General features: G+C 41.0%; 1 protein-coding gene across 2 annotated transcripts in view; it reads left to right on the top strand.

Annotated features, from left to right (window-relative positions):
• Positions 1 to 8,942: 8,942 nt before the first annotated feature.
• Positions 8,943 to 19,025, top strand: part of LOC147611528 (uncharacterized) — a 30,723-nt gene continuing 20,640 nt past the window's right edge. The window contains exons 1-2 of one of the 2 annotated variants that reach the window (XM_086784633.1): positions 8,943 to 9,318; positions 9,663 to 9,744. In XM_086784633.1, coding sequence (XP_086640759.1) covers positions 9,054 to 9,318; positions 9,663 to 9,744 — 347 coding nt within the window. In that variant the 5' untranslated portion in view covers positions 8,943 to 9,053. Of the gene's footprint in view, positions 9,319 to 9,662; positions 9,830 to 19,025 lie in introns of those variants that run through there. The other variant, XM_086784632.1, reaches the window with a different exon arrangement.

Genomic DNA, 19,025 nt, shown 5'->3' on the forward strand with positions numbered 1-19,025 from the left:
TGTTCCTTCCTGAAGAGTATGCCCTTTCTAGAGCATTCATTGTGCTTACAATGGCCGTGTCATTTTTGCATGCCCATGCCATTCTCTTTTGCATTCGATTTAGAAAGTGTACGACCGTTCCATTTTTGCCACACCCATACCACTTGTCCAAAGTGAACGCCCATACCAGTTGTTTTTGCCTAAAGTGCTCACCACACCTATTCCCTTCTCAGGCCTAGCTTGGTATGCCCATTCCAACAACTCGCATGCCCATTCCAACAACTCGCATGCTTGTACCTTCTCCTTTGTGAAGGTGGGCTCATGACCGTTGTGAAGCCATGCTCGTGACCGTTAGGAAGCAAACGTCCATGCCATCTACCCTCTGAGAAGCATATGCCGGTTCCCTTTAGTTTTTGAAAGCATATGCCCATTGCTTCCCCAAGCGTATGGCCATACCATTTCCCAAAAAAGGGCTTTTCACAGGGGATTCTACACAGTAGTTCCACATTTCCATGCACCTACGCTCGGGTAAACTGGAGCAAAATAACCCTCTTTTTGACGAAGTAAACTCTCCTGAAGCTCCCTCGCTTATAAGGTCAGGCCCATCGGTCATACCACCTAGAGTCAAATGGTGTTTGTCTTTGACAACACTAGTGAAAGAGAAGACCACCCCAGTACAGGATCAGGAACTCTAGACCTCAAGATAGGAGAGCTTGAACCTCGGTGCATGGATAGACTATATGTCCAAGAGCAAGCTCCTACCTTTCCCACACATTCATAGAGAAGCCTTGCTTCAAGGCTCCACAATTTTATCCAAGGAAACACACAGTCTAAAGAACCGCAACCCAAGGTGAGAGGTATGGACCATCCACAAGAGAGAAATCCCACGTCGTTTCTCGATCCTTGTTAATCCCATTTTGGATTAACAAATATGCTCCTCCATTTGAGGACATTAATAAATGTCATGCAAAGGCACTATAAAAGTTATACATTATGAAATATTAGCCACCCAAGGCCTTAGTTAAGTAAGTTTTGGGCACCCAAGTGTGAATAAGGGCCAATTGTATATAAGGCATTTTCTCAATGAATGGACACAATCCCCCTTTGTGCTATGAGAATTCTTGATTTTGTGAGAGAGATTGTGAGAGAGCATTCTAGCACATGTGCCTTCTCTATACTTGTACGTTGTATGCTTGTATATGGAGGAGCGAGAGAGAGTGATTGCCTTGTGTGGTGGTGTGAGCAACTCTATAGTGACAACGTGGAGGTGGAGTTTGGAGGATTGGAGCTTCTCAAGTGAGCTTGGAGACCTCAAGGGACACAAGCTCAAAAGCATTGGTAAGTACCCTACGACAGTTGTGTTTTATTGCTCTGTCTAAGGGTGAATATATTGAGTTCTTTCTTGGAGGTGTGGTAGCCCATAACATTTTTGGTGCCACTGTTGAGGAAACACCTTTGTTTCTTCCATCCTCTTTGAGTTTCAGTTCCCATTACATAAGTTTCATCATTACCTTTGCATTATGGTAGTGCATTGTGTATGTAATGGAATGGATAAGATTTGGGTGACTGAAAAGTTGTGAGAAATTGGTTGTTTTTGTTGTGTGGTTGTGTGGTGGAGTGGCCTTGGAAGAAAGCTCCACTATTTTTTCTAGTCAATTTTGATGATCGTATCACCATAATCGTTAACGTGAACGAGCAGAGTGATATTATATTTTTCTTTCCTTGTGAATAAGAGATCAAGAAGAATATCTCCCCTCTCTTCAAATCCTCTTTCTTTTTCCACCACAAACTCCATGTGTTTGATCTTCACCACTGCTTCTTGCTATGTCAACACCTTAGAATGCATGTGTAGAGATAGAGAGAGGGTGTCACTTGGTCATTTTTATATATAATATTATTACTACTAGTATTTTTTTATTCTTAGTGCAAAAATGAATTATTTTGACAATTTACATTTTTTGTCATGCTTAGTGCTAAAACAAACTATCTTCTTTATGCTACATATGTTTGGTTGCTACTAGTTAGCTACATGGTCTTTAAAAAAATGCTTGTTTAGAAACTGGTCTATAAATCTCTTCTCCTAGCCTCCCCCTACTAGGGTTCATTTCATTGCAGTAATGGAACATGATGGGTAGTCTAAATCTAAGAAAATTTAAAAAAATAAAGAAATTAAAGAAAAAATTTCCTTAACCTAATGCTGATATTGGTGAAGAACTTCACAAAAAATTTGGTCTTAATCACATGGCTACCAAGGAAGATTATGAATGATTATATAATAAAATGAACCTAAGTTTGTTGATGAAGAGCTCAAAAGATGAGAGCTTGCAATGTCAACACATTTACAAGATGGATGGCCATGTGAATGGAATGAGAAGGTAATCAATAGCAATTCACTTCTTTGTAATTAAAAGGGTTCTAGTTTTGTGGCCTTTTTTATGTCTTATTCTAAGAACAACCATCTATAAAGAGTTACTAGAGTATATGATATTTCTAAAAGTGTTGATGATTTAGTGACCACCATAAATGCAAAACATTGAACGCTTTGAAAGAAAATGAATTGATTGACATTATTAAGATAAAATGTATTATTTTAAATTGCAATAATTAAAAGATATTCATTGTGGTAAAAGGACCTTGACAAGATTTTTTGAAATTATCTCATTGGTGATACACTATGAGGGTGTCTATGTGGATGTAAAGATCCTCAACTACATCTTCAAAGTATGTGGTAGCATAATATGAATTGATGGGGGAGTTTATGATGAGATTGTCATCTAAGGCTTGCTAGAAAATGCTATTGTTCCTAGCAAAGATTTGGTGGGTATGTATGTCATATGGGATGTTCTTGCAAAAGTAGAATAAGTTCTTGAGGAGCTCCATCTTAGGGATGCTATCTCTTGAAGTGCACTAAGTTCAAGATGAATTAGCAGGACTTTAAATGGTCCTCAAGGAATCAAGGGGCTTCAATCACATGAAAACAGTCTTTCCATTTATATGTATTTTTGTTTCTCGTTGCAAGAATTTATTTTTAGCAACAATGTGGTGGACAAGGAATGGATGTATATCAGCTCAATCCATGAAAACCATTTTACATATTGGTGGTATTCTCTCTATGGATCATTGAAAAATAAGGCATTACATCAATGCAAAAATAAGGCATAAGCCATTCAAAGAGGAGAAGGCTAGCATGGAGTTTTTTCAAGCATGCATCAATGATTGTGTATTGTGTGCTCATTCTCATGAAGCCATTCCACATTTTTGAGACAAAAATGTCCCTCTTTGAACTTGACCTTGTTGGCATCGTTTAAATAAATGTTTGAGGAAGAGAAGTGCATGTGTGTGTGTGTGTGTGTGTGTGTGTGTGTGTGTGTGTGTGTGTGTGTGTGTGTGTCGCACGCATGCTCTTGGGAGAGTTTGATTGGCACGAAAAAACAATTAGATGATCAAGGAGAAAACTGCTTACCTCTTGCAAATGTAGTAGATTAGCCTCTGTGGTTACCTTTTGATAAGATCACACTTCCTCCCAAGTGGCATGTTAGCCAAAGCAAGATAAGGTTGTACACATTTCCTACTCATTAGCAAGCTAAAACAATCTAAAAAATTAACATAAATGCAACTATTTTATTGATCATAAATGCAACTATTTTATTGATCATAAACATAAAAAAAGATCGCTTCTAGTGCTATCTAAGGTGTCTTGAACTATAAAGTGGTTTAAGCCATCCCATCTACGCTTAAAGATACGTAAAAATCATTTAAAAGCAACAATGTCAAGGTTCATCTACATCTTTGCACACAAAAGTTGTTCTAGTTTTTCTCAATTGTTTACAATCAGAAAATAAATGAACAAAGTATGCAATTGGAACAAACAAACTTAAGTGCACATTTCTTGCACCAATGCTAGGCTTCATAGCACATTTAATATCATTAAACATTTTGGTCCTGTATGACTCTATCACTTCTGTGTCAAGCAATGGCCACTCAGGACTATCAAGTGCGGGCAACGGAATACGTTCCAACTTTCCATGTCGACTCGATTGAGTGGGCAATATAAAATGAGTCATAGAAATATGTTCTACTTCTTGCGAGATCACTTGGTGCACGACCTTCATATTGAAGTTCCCCCACCTCACCATGTACGACATTCAAGAATCCCGTCAAGCATTGTGCAGGCTCCCACTCCTGAAGATTAGATGGGTACAAATCTGTGCAAGGTAGAAAAATGTATATCAATCACCTTATTTGCAACATTGAAATACAAAACACAAGCACTTACAATGTGGTCTGTGTCTTGGAAGTCCTTCCAATGGTCCCACGTTGATCTCTTTTTGCATGAATACATGTTGGATCAACACTTCTTTGACAGTTTTCCCTCCTGGTGCCATCTTAAAGTCAAGGATCCTTCCTTTCCAATGTTTGGCCAAGTCTTCAGATGCCTTTCCCTTCACTCGGTAGTGGCCTTGTTTTCTTGGCTGCATAGTGACCCAAGAGTACTTCCTGTATACTTGGGGAATCCATTCTTCGTTCTCGTCTTTTATGTTATACAACACAACAGATGAGATACTGCTCCTTGCTTGTTTCAGTCCACTTTCGGGTGCCATGATAGATTAACAGACGTATGAGAAAGAAGAAGTAGCAGAAAGTGGATGACTGGGCTAACCGCTTTTGTGGATCAAGGAGGGAAGAAGAAATGAGGGACGGTGTGTTCTTTTGGGCGCCAAAGATGTTTCGAGATTCAAAAGTGGAACCAAGTTGAGGGAATAACCAGGAGAATGTGTATCTATCTATTCCAAGCATTCAAGCTTCATTAGTTCTAGGGGTGGTGGAAAGAATTTTTTAGTGCTCCACGTCTAACACAGGAATGTGGAAAACATTCTTTTATTGTGTTAGTTTCTGACAAAAAAACGGTTTTGAATATTTTAAGACAACGTGATGGTTTTTTTTAATATTTCATGAAGATAAGAGTTTCTCCACATTTTGGGTGGGTTTGTACAGAGGTCCCACCACCGGTGAATCTCGTTCGTAGATTACATGTCACTCAATCTATGTGTCTATTATTATATTATTGTTGAAATAGCCCTCTTTTGAGTCCAGAATTTTCCTAATGGGTGCTTTGCATCCGATTGATGAGTGTTTCTCCTTGTCGACTACATGTAAAGCATCCATGGTATTCTTGAATGCAATGTTCATAGGATACAACCGTACTATGGGTACTTTGCATCCAATCAACAAACCAAAATGCTCATTGGTTGGATGCAAAGCATCCATGGTATGCATGGGTGATGCTACATGTATAACGTCCATGCATTCCATGAGAACTTTTTGAGTCTAATATGAAAGAAAAAATTCTTGCCAATTGACAACAAAGCACCCATGATCCATGGTGTGATTGGATGCCATCATGCACATAGCATCATTGCATAGCATGGGTGCTTTTCATCCAATCGGCAAGCAAAATTGATTTTTGATTCAATGAAAAGTAACCATGGTCACTATGTGCATAGCCTCATTGCATATTGTGGGCACTTTTGCAACTAATCAACAATCAAAAGGACTCATTTGATTGGATGCAAAGTGCCCATGGTATGCATGGTGGATGCTCCTTGTATAGCATCCATGCATGTCATGGGAACTTTGCATCCAACTAATGAGAAAAAGTTCTCACCACTTCATGATACACTTGGGCACTATGCACATAGCATCATTGCATAGCATAAGTGTTTTGTGTCCAATTGACAAGGAAAAATACTCACCCCAGTTGGACCCAAAGCACCCATGGTACTCTTGGATGATATGCACAAGTATTATTGCATGGCATGGATACTTTGCATCCAAAGGAAAAAGACTTGCCATTTGGATGCAAAGCACCCATGGTAATCTTGGATGATATGCACATAGTGTTATTGCATGGCATGGATGATATGCACATAGTGTTTTTGCATGGCATGGATACTCACCAGTTGGATGCAAAGCACCCATGGTAATCTTGGACGATATGCACATAGTGTTATTGCATGTCATGGATACTTTGCATCCAATCGCCGAGCAAAAAGACTTGCTAATTTGATGCAAAGCATCCATGGCACACCCAAACAACATGCACATAGTGTCATTGCATGACGTGGGTGGTTTTCATCCAATTGCATGCAAAAAGACACGCCAATTGGACATAAAGCACCCATGGTATGCATGAACTCTACTTGCATATAGTGTCCATGTGTACCATGGGTGCATTGCATCCGATTGGCGAGCAAAAACACTTATGAATTGGATACAAAGCACCCATGGTATGCTTGGATGCTATATGCATACTGCCATTGCATGAGGTGGGTACTTTGCATCCAATTAGCAAGCAAAAAATGCTCATTTTTTGGATGCAAAGTGCCCATGGTATGCATGGATGCTACTTGCATAACTTCCATGCACACCATGCCTTACATCCAATCAATGAGCAAAATGTCTTTTTGATTAGATACAAAGTACCCATGATATGCTTAAACACTATGCACAAAGCCTCGTTGAATTGCATGGGTGCTTTACATCCAATCAATGAGCAAAAAAGCTTGATGATTGGATGCAAAGCACCCATGGTATGCATGGATGCTAATCACATAGCATCCAGGCGTAGCATGGGTGCTTGGCGTTCAATCAATAGGCAAAAATACTTGCCTAATGGATAGAAATCACCCATGTTATGCTTAGATGAAGTGTGCTTAGCATCATTGCATAGCATAGGAACTTTGTATCCAATTTGTGAGCTAAAAATCTCGCTGATTGGATGCAAAGCACCCATGGTATGCTTAGACACTACGCACATAGTGTCATCACATGATATGGACTCTTTGCATGAAATTAGCAAGCAAAAAGGCTCGTTATTTTAATGCAAAGATCCCATGTTGTGCTTTGATGCGATGCGCATAGCATCATTGCATGGCATGGGTTCTTTGCATCTAATCCACAAGCCAAAATGCTCCTTGTTTGGATGCAAAGCACTCATGGTGTGCATGGACACTATGCATCCAATTGGCGAGTGAAAATGCTTGCCAATTAGACAAAAATTACCCATGCTATGCTTAGACGCTATATGCATAGCCTCATTTCATGGAAAGGGTAGTTTATATTTGATTAGTAAGCAAAAATGCTTGTTGATTGTATGCTAATCACCCATTATATGCTTGAACCCTACGTGCATACCATCATTGCATGGCACAGTCACTTTGGGCCAATCATCAAGAAAAAAGCTCATTGATTGGATGTAAGCACACTGATGGGATGCATGGATGCTACTTGCATAACATCCATCCATTTCATGGGTGCTTTGTATTGAATCAAAGAGAAAAAAATGCTCATTGTTGAGATTGGACATAAAGCACCCATGCTACTTTTGTATGCTATGCATATAACATCATTGCATGTCATGGGTACTCTACATGGATGCTACGCTCATAGAATCCATACATTTCATGTGTGCTTTGCATCCAATTGATGAGCAATACCACTCACCATTTGGATGCAAAGCATCCACCATACGCATGCATATGCATAGCGTCCATGCATACCATGGGATTATACATCCAATTAGTAAGAAAAAATGCTCACGGATTGGATGCAAATTGTCCATGTTCTTCTTGGACGCTATGCACATAGCCTTATTGCATGGCATTGGCAATTTGTATCCAATCGGTAAGCAAAAATGCTCACCTTAGACACTAAGCACCCATGGTACGCTTGGATGTTATGCAAATAGCATCATTGTACAACATGGGCAATATTTTGTGTCCAATTGGAGAGCAAAAATGCTCATTGATTGGACACAAAGGACCCATGGTAGCCTTGAATACTGTGCAAATAACGTCATTGCATGGCATGGGCTCTTTGCATTCAATCTGCGAGAGCAAAAAGACTCAACAATTGGATGCAAAGTGCATATGCCATGCAATGATGATATGCACGTGGGAGTCATGGGTAAAGACAACAAACATGAGTGAGATATGAAGGAGCACAAAGGCAAAAGCAAGGAGCCAAGGATTCCCCCAAGGGCTATCAAGAAATCCTACCTCTAATATAATGTGGAATATGGGAGGAAGAGAGGAGAGACTTGAATAACAATAATTAATGACCATTATTAACAATAATTAGTTAAACCATAATTACAAGATGCCATTACCCATGTTGTGGAGAAGAAGGTTGGTGCCATGCACAGGGGTGAGTAGGAGATGAAGCGCAAAGGAGGCGCACTAAGATGAATCCAAAGGAGGCGCACTAAGATGAATCCATTGATTATCCTACAAGGGGTTACACCTATTTATAGGTCTTGATTATCCTACAAGGGGTTACACCTATTTATAGGTCTTGATTATCCTACAAGGGGTTACACCTATTTATAGGTCTTGATTTGTCTCTCATTTTTGCTTTTGTGTGTGCCACAGAATGGTGGGTGACGATTATTCATCACATTCATGAGGATAATTGGCATCAACTTCTAATACAAACAAAGATATGTACACACACACACACACACACACACACACACACACAAACTCAAACTCTCTCTCTCTCTCTCTCTCTCTCTCACACACACAACCCTTAAAAGAAGGAAGGTTCATGGGAGGATTAGCTATATGCTTTTATGATATCTTCATCAAAACAAGTTGATTCAAGAAAAGCTTTTCAAAAGAAAAGTTGGGGGGCATTGAGGGTGAACGAGTGTTTTTAAAAAAACCATCCTTTAATGTAAATTTTCAAAATCCGCTCAAAGTGTAAGGAGAAAAATAGTGTGAGAACTTCTCCTTTTCTTACTCTAAACAAAAAGGAAGTTTTTTTCCGTGTGTCCTTCCCCATGGCCACACACACACCCAAATACCACAACTACGACAACGATACCACCCTTCCAAATATTCCCGTCGCAGGAACCTTCCTCCGATCAATGTTAGCGTGCTTTGGACGGCAAGTGCAACCTTCGCTTAGCTCTGTCCTCTTCAAAGCCGACTTTCTTCTCCGCTCAGCTCTGTCCTCTTCTCGCTTCTCGTGTTTACTCCTTGTAGCTCACCTGTTTGCTTTGTGTCTTGCATATTATGGCTGTTGACCTAGATTCTCTCTCTTCCAAACGTACTGCCACACTCTCTGATCTTCTAGAGTCCCTCCCTAAAGAGAAGCGCATTATGTATACTAAACCTGCTACAGACTTCGCGGCTGTTGTTTACCTGCACGCAGGTCGTCGCCATCGCCGCAAAGTTACCAAATCCGCAGTCAAGTCCCTTGTTCACGACGCAGGCCTCCTCGTGAAGGGCACCCTCCAGCTTGTCTCTTACGTGGTAACAGCCACTTGTAAGCATGAGGGTAAGTGTAAGTGTGTGTGTGTGTGTGAGAGAGAGAGAGGACGTTGAATTCTGCAACACATCCGATCTAATTGGTTTATCTTTAGGTGTATGTGGATGAGTGTGAGTGTGAGTGTGTGTGTGTGAGTGAGAGAGAGAGAGAGCCAGACCTGCCAACCCTAGTTATTGAAAACTCTGACCTCTCTCTATCGATGTCGTTTTATATGTGTACAGAATACATGTGTGCCTGAGAGAGAGATGTCTTCGTTGAATATGAATATTTCTTTGATTATTATCCATAGCGTGTATAAATTTGTATCTGATTTGTGTCGTCTAACAAATCGTGTGTGTGTGTGTGTGTGTCAGGTGCTAGATCGTCTCGAGTGGGCGTGGCTCCATGTTTCGAGAAACCCATTGTAGATCCATCCACTCTTGCTTCTCTAAACAGGTACTCAGTGAGTGCATTTCTGTCTATGTTTTGAAGGTGAAATGCATTTTTAAGTTATGTGTTTTGTGTTTCTAGATGCACACGTGCACACACCACCTCTTTTTTTAGGAGAACAGATTTCACTTCCCCTTTGCCACTATCTATCACGGGTCTTAAAGACCCTTGTTAGGTCAGATCCCAGCCAATTGGTCAAGAAGGGGTTTAAAGGCTTTTCAAAAAGACAAGGAGGGCATCTTGGAATCTATCTTCCCCCATAGATTCCATATTCGCCAATCTAGTTATACTATATACCTATTTGGTTTTATTAAGCCACTACAATCTTTTTGATAGTCTATCATACTACTCATCAAAACACATTTTTGAAAGTAATACATGCCTCTTTTAAAATTGATGGTTTCGTTGGAAGTAGCAACAGTATTATAGCATTTCAATGTATGTTTTAGCAAGCATTGAAAATAAAAAAGAACATGTTAGCTGCCAAAAAGCATCCACAATATTCATCTTCGGGTAGTGATTTTGTAGCATTGTGTAAAGATCTAAAGAACCACATTTATATAAAAACCTACAAATTTCAATCACATAAGATTCTTTTTTGAAAAAACAAGACGTAATTTCTATTCACATAAATGGGTTACATTTTATGAGCTATCCTCAGCAGTCTTGTACTAAGAATAGGACCACTAACACAAAAACAATCCTCAAGAATTGCGGAGGTGCAAGGGAAGGCCAGATGAATAATTAACAGTGTTCTCAAATACACATTTATTCCTAGTAAAAGATGCTTAGTAATAGGACAAATAGTGTCCATGGACATATTTATGTCCTTTTTACTGATCAACTTTATGAAATTATTTCAAACACATGGATAGTAAAAATTAAAGGTTTCTTTTTTGTATATCATTAGCTACATAGTGAAGGAAATTTGAGATTTTTTGGGATCATACTGGTTACCTCTAGGATTTTCAATTTCATAAGAATTCATAGGCCAAATTACAATCGTAAATGCAGAGTTGTTTGGACTATATTTGGATCAAAATTTTTAATTGGCTAATTTCTCATTGCTTTCCAAAGTTTTTGGATCTGCATTGCTTTTCACAAACATATATATGGTGTCATAAAATCCATCTTAGGCTCGAAGATCTATTAGAACTCCAAAATTTAAGTCTTAATGAAAATTCTAAGATATTTAGTTGTCTCAAAAAAAAATTTAACTTTGAAATTTTTATAGCTAATCAGATAATCATACACTAGAACCAAATCTTGTACACATGTTTTGTATAATGTTATGCTTTCTTGGTGCATTTTTACACCTATCCTTTTAGGCACTTTGTTTTAGATGAAAGTTTACAAATTTTGAACCATATTTATTACTATATAATAAGAGACTAATTCACACATTTTTAAACATCTCATAAGACTTTAAGTGGAATATCTAGTCATTTTATATAATAATAAACATTATTCTCATAAGTTTCTCACTACATGATCCAAATATAAGCAAGAATTTATATACGATGTTTTGTCATCAATGTTGTTCTAAAAGTTGAGACAATCACCCTTCTCTTTCAACTAACTTGAAATATTTAGATATGTATTTTTGACCTATTACTTAGTGGAGACATCGATTTATTACTATAACTAGAATAAATCACCATATAAGCTCACACTACTGCCATATTTTGGGTGTCAAAGACCCAACAACTAAAAAGAGATTCTAAGAAGTAAATTTAATTGAATTAATTATTAATGCAATACTTTCTTTTTGTCATGAAAAATCTATCTCTCATCTCTTAAATACTATGTAAGGTTTAGGAGAAATTTACAATGAGTTGAGATCATTGTTTCCTTGCATGTAGAAACCTACTTTGTAAATTCATAACTTGTTTGGATTATAGCACTAGATATACCTCTATTTATAGTGATTTATCAACTATATTTAAGGTTATTTTTATCATTTTAATAATTTTCTAAGGTTTGCCACATTTATGAAGACATATCTTACAAGAGAACTACTAAAATACCGTTTCATTCACAAGATATGATTTTTTTCCCAAACCCCTAAAAAGACATATTTATGTCATGTTGAGCTACCAAACTAGTGTTAAAGTAAGTTCTTCTTCTTAGATTGAAATGAATTTCCACTATGATAATCACTCTTTTTCCACAACATTGATGTAATAAAGTAGGAACTTTATTCAATAGGGTTAATAATGGGACAAGTCCATGTATAACTTGGACTTGGACCATGGTTATAACTTTTGATGATCATTTTTAGAAATGGAAACTTATGTTTCTTGGAGCTCATGGCTTCTTCTCTCTTGGCTTGTGGAAGGCTATTTCCATTCTCTTGGTGAGAGACTAAACACACTTAGGCATCATGTTTACATGGTGATTACTCATAATTTTCATGCATTACATCCCTTCATTCCAATTGGTATCAGAGCTCTTGATTTTGATCATGGGCATGCATGGGTTGTTGGGAAAATTTGCTTGAAAATTTGAGTTTCTTTTAATTTTTTTTCTCATTTTCTTGTAATCCTTGAGTGATTCTTGGCAAATCTTCTCTAATCTTGCTTAATCTCATGGATATGGTGAGCATTTCATGGAAATTGCTTGAATTTTGAGTGATTTTGGCCAATTTTACCATTTTTGGACCAAATTTTGGACCTCTGGACCAAAAAAATTTGGGACAGTCGGGCCAAAACTTAGGGCAAGTGACTAATTGCAATTAACTTTTCTGCTAATCATGTTAGTAATCATCTTCTTCTTTCTCAAGCTTTCCATAGCCATGGGATGCTCTTCCTTTACCCGTTTTGATGCCAAACCTTAGGGTTTTTGTAGAGCTCACTGAGATCTTTCATTTGAGCCTCTTCTTGCAAAATTTTTTTCTCAAGATTTGTGAGCTTGTGAACATTTCTCCATGGCTGAAAGTTGAGCTTAACCTACCTTCCATGAACCATATCTTTCAATTGCTAAGCTTGTACATCTTCATAGGCATCATTGTTAGCTTAATCATCTCATGAAGGGAAGCAAAGAGGCGAAAATGGCGGGCTGCAGCAGGCTGCCGCCTCAAAACGGCGCTGAAAATATGGAGGGAGAGCTAGGTGAAGCCCAGCTCTACTACCTCAAGAGTTGGAAGCTATGCAATAGGGTTCTTAGCCCTTGTTTGGAGCATATTTTCAAGCCTTGTTCAAGCACATGGGAGGTGTTATTTGGCTGCAAATTTCAGAGCAAAGAAGGGCTACGTTTTTCTTCAACAAGAGGCTTCTTCAACATTTTCTACCATTGAAGCTTTCCGGATGACATTGGTGAGTGGTTTGATCAATTTCTTGCAAGTTTGAAGCATTTGGGAATGAATTAGGGTTTTCCACATGAAGAAACCCTAATTTTCAGAAATTAGCCATTAAAGCTTGACCATTCACATGCCAATATTGCTTCTCCATGCATTATTGATGGCAATGGTGAAAGGAATTGATTCCACATGAGCTTGGCCAATTCATAGATCACATTTTGGGAGATTTTCTTCATTATGTCTCATTTGGCATGCCATTGATGGAATAGCAAGCTTATGCACTGTTTTTGGAGTCTCTCATGCTCATCTTGATGCCATATGGACACTATGGATGCTATACATAGCCATGCCAATGCTATGTTTTACACATGGGCATAAGAGAGAGCATTTGGAAGCATGCATTTGTCAATATGATGTGAAAGGGATTGTTGGAATGCAATTGCAAATGCCTTGATTGTGGTTAACAAATGCTTATGCAAATGCCATGGTGAGGGTATTGTGAATTGTTGGTTTGTGTTGGAGCTTTTGGATGATGGATTGAGGCATGAGTCCATGCTTTATTGGTGAGTTCTAAATTGTAAAAGGGCATGAGTCATGCTCAATACTTGTAAGCCAACAAACTTGTTCTATCATTTGATATTATCCACATCATTTTGTACCTACACTCACCATTGCTACCACTTCAAGTTTCTATAGAATCTAGCAATGTGTGAGGGTACCTTGGCATTGGTTGGAGAGGCCAAGGGGAGAATGGCTTGAACTCTTTGTGCCGTGATTGCCTTGGAAAAGTGGTACAAAGGGGGATTAGGTACACCGGTGTGAAGAAATGGTCTCAACCTTCACCTTGGAGGAAAACTCGGTGAAGGGGTGAGAAGAGCTTGGCCGGGAGATCGGCAAGCTTCAACGCTGTCGTGCCGTGGCACGTCTATGGTGTGAAACCATGCATGTGAGGCCGTTAAATACAAATCCAGATGCATGGGATTAAGTGCCTGTGTACATATGGGATGTATGGCGTGTGGAGGATTTTGCTTTTGAGGGCGTCGCCAGGTGTATAGGGTGGACGGTATTGGTTTCGAGCTTGTTGCAGGCCTGTCGGGTGAGAGGTCAGATGATGGAGAAGATGTCAGCTGCTCGGCCACTTGAATTGTGTATGCGTTCGCATGGACAATGGGCACTTGGAAGGCCGCATTGAAGGTATGTGGAAGGGAGGGCAATTAATAGGTGAAGGGGCCTTTATTGCCTTTAAATTAGTGGGTATGAAAGAGTCATGTGGCCATCACTTAGACCTTAGAGAAGAAATAAATTTTCTTCAAAATAAAATAAACAAAATGAGGATAAATAAGGCCAGCTGGCAGAAAGGGCGGGAGCCTTGAGAAGGCGGCCAGCGCATCTTCGAGAAGGAGAGGAAGCTGGCGAAGAGTGGGGACCGCTTGCTGCAGAGGGGGAGCCTTGTGACAGAAGAGAGGGTGTGTGTGTTTTGGAGAGAGGCGCTGCAGAGAAGCGCAGAGGAGCTGGGCAGCTACAAGAGAAGCAAAAACGAGGCGGCAGCTGCTGCAGATAGGAGGGACGGGCCGCCTGGGAAAATAAGGAGACTTGCTGCAGGGACGGGGAGCTGACGGGATACAGAGGCCCCGGGTGTGTTTTGGTGATAGGCAGCTGCTGCAGCAGAGGAGTGTATAGCCTTGGGTGCAGGTGAATGTGAAGGTGACTGGGAAACCCTGCAGCCACGACAGCCTTGGTAGAGAGAGAGGATCATCTTGCTGGGAGGTGATAGAGAGGGGGAACTCTCTGGTGCAATTACAAAGGATAGCCACTGCAGACAATAGGGAAGGAAGGTCGCTTTGTTCTTGAGGCTCTGTGGGCGGCTGCAAGAGAGAGCAAAGAGAGCGTGGGGGCTCTAAAGCGTGTGCTGCCAGCGCAAGTGGAACGCGGTGGAGGAGCCAGTGTGTAGCTGCTGCAGAAAAAAGAAGGTGAGTGCCGGGTAGAAGACAGTGGAGGGGACCGTTTGCTGCAGAGGCGGGAGCCTTGTGACAGAAAAGGGGGGTAGTCAAGAGTGTGTGTGAAAGGGGAGAGCCTGAGCAGACGCCGTGGTGGAGTCGCCAGGGAGAGAAGCCGAGAGAGAAGCCGCCACAGAACAACTGCAAAATGAAGAGGAATACAGAAAATCTGGTTGTGTGTCAAAAATAAGAACACAATACTCCTGCAAGCAAAAGAGGATGGGGACAAGCTAGGGGAAATGAGCCCATAATGTACAGAAGTGCAGTGATCGGAGAAGAAAACAGGCTCTTTGCCACCTCTCAACAGCAACTTTTATCCTGAAAAAGCTGAGTGACGAAGCCATTAAGGTGGTGGACATTGTTGATACTTTCAGGGCTCCAAGAACAACCGTCTTTCAATAATGAAGGATGATGCGTCTTTGGTTCTCGCCTACTACAAGGATGGGGCAACTGATCCTACCTTTCTCTACTTTGCTGACTCTTTGAAAGAGATGAAATGTTGAAGGGAGCTGCTGCAGTTTTGGATCCATTTGCATCTTGTGGGTTTTGATTTTTCTTGGATTTTGGAACCATATGATGGTTGGTTTGGTCATGTATATGAGGTGTCTATGTTGGCTTTGATTTTATAGTTTGTTTGATGTTGAGCCTCTGATGCTCCATGATGGCCATGTGTATCTTTCATGTGAATACCATGAGGTGATGTCCCTTGAAGAGCTAACTGTTTTGTTTCCTTGCGGGATTTTGGATGCAACTCTCACAGCCAGACACCCAGTGTGTTCCCAGCGACACCGCCCACGTCACGACAGCTTTGGTGAACCCGACGTGAAACCGCTGGGGTGAGAGTACGTAGAGATGGCTAGCAAAATGGAGCATTTATATGCAGAGATGAAAGAGCTTGAAGAGCGGTTCAGGAAGATTGAAGAAGAAAAGCGAAATCAGGAAGCGGTGGAAATTGTGATGCAATTGGTATATGACAGGGTCAATATATTTGATGGTTACGATCCAGAAAGCTATCTAAGGTGTTACGAGACAGAGATGAAGAATCAAGGGGTTCCAGAGAGTATGATGAGTGCATCTTTTGCATACCTTGTAAGTCCTGATTTAAAAGATGAAGTGCTGGAACTAGCAGAGTATCACTCCAAACGATGGAATGATTTTGCAGATGCACTTATTTATGCGAGTTCCAGGTATAATGTGAGCTGTGATAGTGTTCCAGCAACAATCCGAGCCAATTTAGAAGCGGTTGTCGATGCATGTCTTATGGAGGACAAGCAACTGCTATTCAAGGCTGATACAGAGATTGTGGAGGCTGTTTATGCTAAATTGGGACTGCAAAAAGCCATTAGTGAGCAACAAGGCCTTCACAATGCCAAAAGGGATGCTTTGCTACAGCCTCATAAAGATGCAATGGGTGAACTGTGCAAGTATAATCTGTTTTCTGAGGGTGCAGACATACAGGGTCCTATGATCATACCACATGATGTATGTATGCCTATGCTTGAGGAGACACTTGATTCAGAGAGCTTCAGGACAGGTGTTTCGAAGGGTATTCCTCATGTGTCGTATCATATGTGTGAAGAAGAGCAGGAACCAATGCTTCTTGCTGAAAGCATGATTGCAGAGTTTGAAGGTCTAAGACAAGAAGAAGATGCTATCATTACTGCATTCTTATCTGGTTATGATGCTTATAAGCAGGATGATGTACATGAATATGCAGACGGGCCACAAGTATGTGTGATTGATTTAGAGGGGGTGAGTGATATGGGTGATTCCAACAGTGATGTTGCTTCTGAGGCTGGTTGCCAAGGTTCTTTGGATTTGGGTTATTCTGGAATGCTAACAGGGTGTTCCAACAATAAACAGGGTGATGCTATGTCATCAGTGTCAGGGTTACCTTGCAACCACATTTGTGAGCAACAATCTCGAGCTTGGAAGCCTGTTTATGATGATGATTTGGAGAGGGAAATTGAATCTGTCTTTTTGGATCATGCAGGGTTCAATGATATACAGATTCAAGGGTACTTGGGTGAGGGACCCATAGTTCTAAGCCCATCTGCAGACATGTATCAAGAAATACTGGGAGATAACATGCATGATACGCAAAGTGTGGTCACAGAGCCTCAAGAGGCTGCATATGAGCAACCAAATGGATATAGCTATGGGGGTATGAATGTTCATGATAATCAACATGTGGGATTGCAAGATGATAATGGCTTCAATGCGATTGATCTTGGATTGGATGCTATCTTAGATGATGCATTGGATGATTTCATGGTATATGATAGATCCCCATCAGCTTTGGACTCTTCTATGCTTGATGCTAGTCCACTGTTGGTTGCAAGTGAGGATATGCACGTGTTATGTGAGCCAAATGATTGTGATGAGATTGATTCAGAGCTGGAGGCTATTCTCGATGATGCCTTGTTGGATTTTGTATGTGTTGATGCTTTCCCGTCTTTGGATGAGAAAAATGAATGTTTATCAGAGCTGGATCCAGGCAAGGTAGATTTGGATGGGATGTTATCAAGTGTGTGTTCCATGCTGTTAATGCACTTGTTATTTGGTGTGGCCATACAATATGTGGTGCAAAGGCTTCAAACATGGCCTGAGGAAAATTTTGAAGCAAATCATTTTGAAGAGCATCCCACTTTGAATGATGAGAGTAATCATGCATATGCAAGGAATCTAAGTGAGGATAGGGTTTCATATGAGCAAAGGATATGGCACATATGCCAAAAGCGATTGGTATTTGATCCAGGTGGGAAAGCAGAACCATTCAGATGTGATTGCTGATGCTTGTACATATACCAATGTTGGTGTGCAAATAATGCCTGGGCAGTGAGTTCCAGGACCTGTGTGGCACATACCAAAGGATGTGCAGGTTTAGAGGGGGTGGATGTCGTGCCATGGCACGTCTATGGTGTGAAACCATGCATGTGAGGCCGTTAAATACAAATCCAGATGCATGGGATTAAGTGCCTGTGTACATATGGGATGTATGGCGTGTGGAGGATTTTGCTTTTGAGGGCGTCGCCAGGTGTATAGGGTGGACGGTATTGGTTTCGAGCTTGTTGCAGGCCTGTCGGGTGAGAGGTCAGATGATGGAGAAGATGTCAGCTGCTCGGCCACTTGAATTGTGTATGCGTTCGCATGGACAATGGGCACTTGGAAGGCCGCATTGAAGGTATGTGGAAGGGAGGGCAATTAATAGGTGAAGGGGCCTTTATTGCCTTTAAATTAGTGGGTATGAAAGAGTCATGTGGCCATCACTTAGACCTTAGAGAAGAAATAAATTTTCTTCAAAATAAAATAAACAAAATGAGGATAAATAAGGCCAGCTGGCAGAAAGGGCGGGAGCCTTGAGAAGGCGGCCAGCGCATCTTCGAGAAGGAGAGGAAGCTGGCGAAGAGTGGGGACCGCTTGCTGCAGAGGGGGAGCCTTGTGACAGAAGAGAGGGTGTGTGTGTTTTGGAGAGAGGCGCTGCAGAGAAGCGCAGAGGAGCTGGGCAGCTACAAGAGAAGCAAAAACGAGGCGACAGCTGCTGCAGATAGGAGGGACGGGCCGCCTGGGAAAATAAGGAGACTTACTGCAGGGACGGGGAGCTGACGGGATACAGAGGCCCCGGGTGTGTTTTGGTGATAGGCAGCTGCTGCAGCAGAGGAGTGTATAGCCTTGGGTGCAGGTGAATGTGAAGGTGACTGGGAAACCCTGCAGCCACGACAGCCTTGGTAGAGAGAGAGGATCATCTTGCTGGGAGGTGATAGAGAGGGGGAACTCTCTGGTGCAATTACAAAGGATAGCCGCTGCAGACAATAGGGAAGGAAGGTCGCTTTGTTCTTGAGGCTCTGTGGGCGGCTGCAAGAGAGAGCAAAGAGAGCGTGGGGGCTCTAAAGCGTGTGCTGCCAGCGCAAGTGGAACGCGGTGGAGGAGCCAGTGTGTAGCTGCTGCAGAAAAAAGAAGGTGAGTGCCGGGTAGAAGACAGTGGAGGGGAC

Source organism: Cibotium barometz, chromosome 47 (genome assembly GCF_041138505.1).
Source record: "Cibotium barometz isolate CiBa-2024 chromosome 47, ASM4113850v1, whole genome shotgun sequence".
NCBI lineage: Eukaryota > Viridiplantae > Streptophyta > Polypodiopsida > Cyatheales > Cibotiaceae > Cibotium > Cibotium barometz.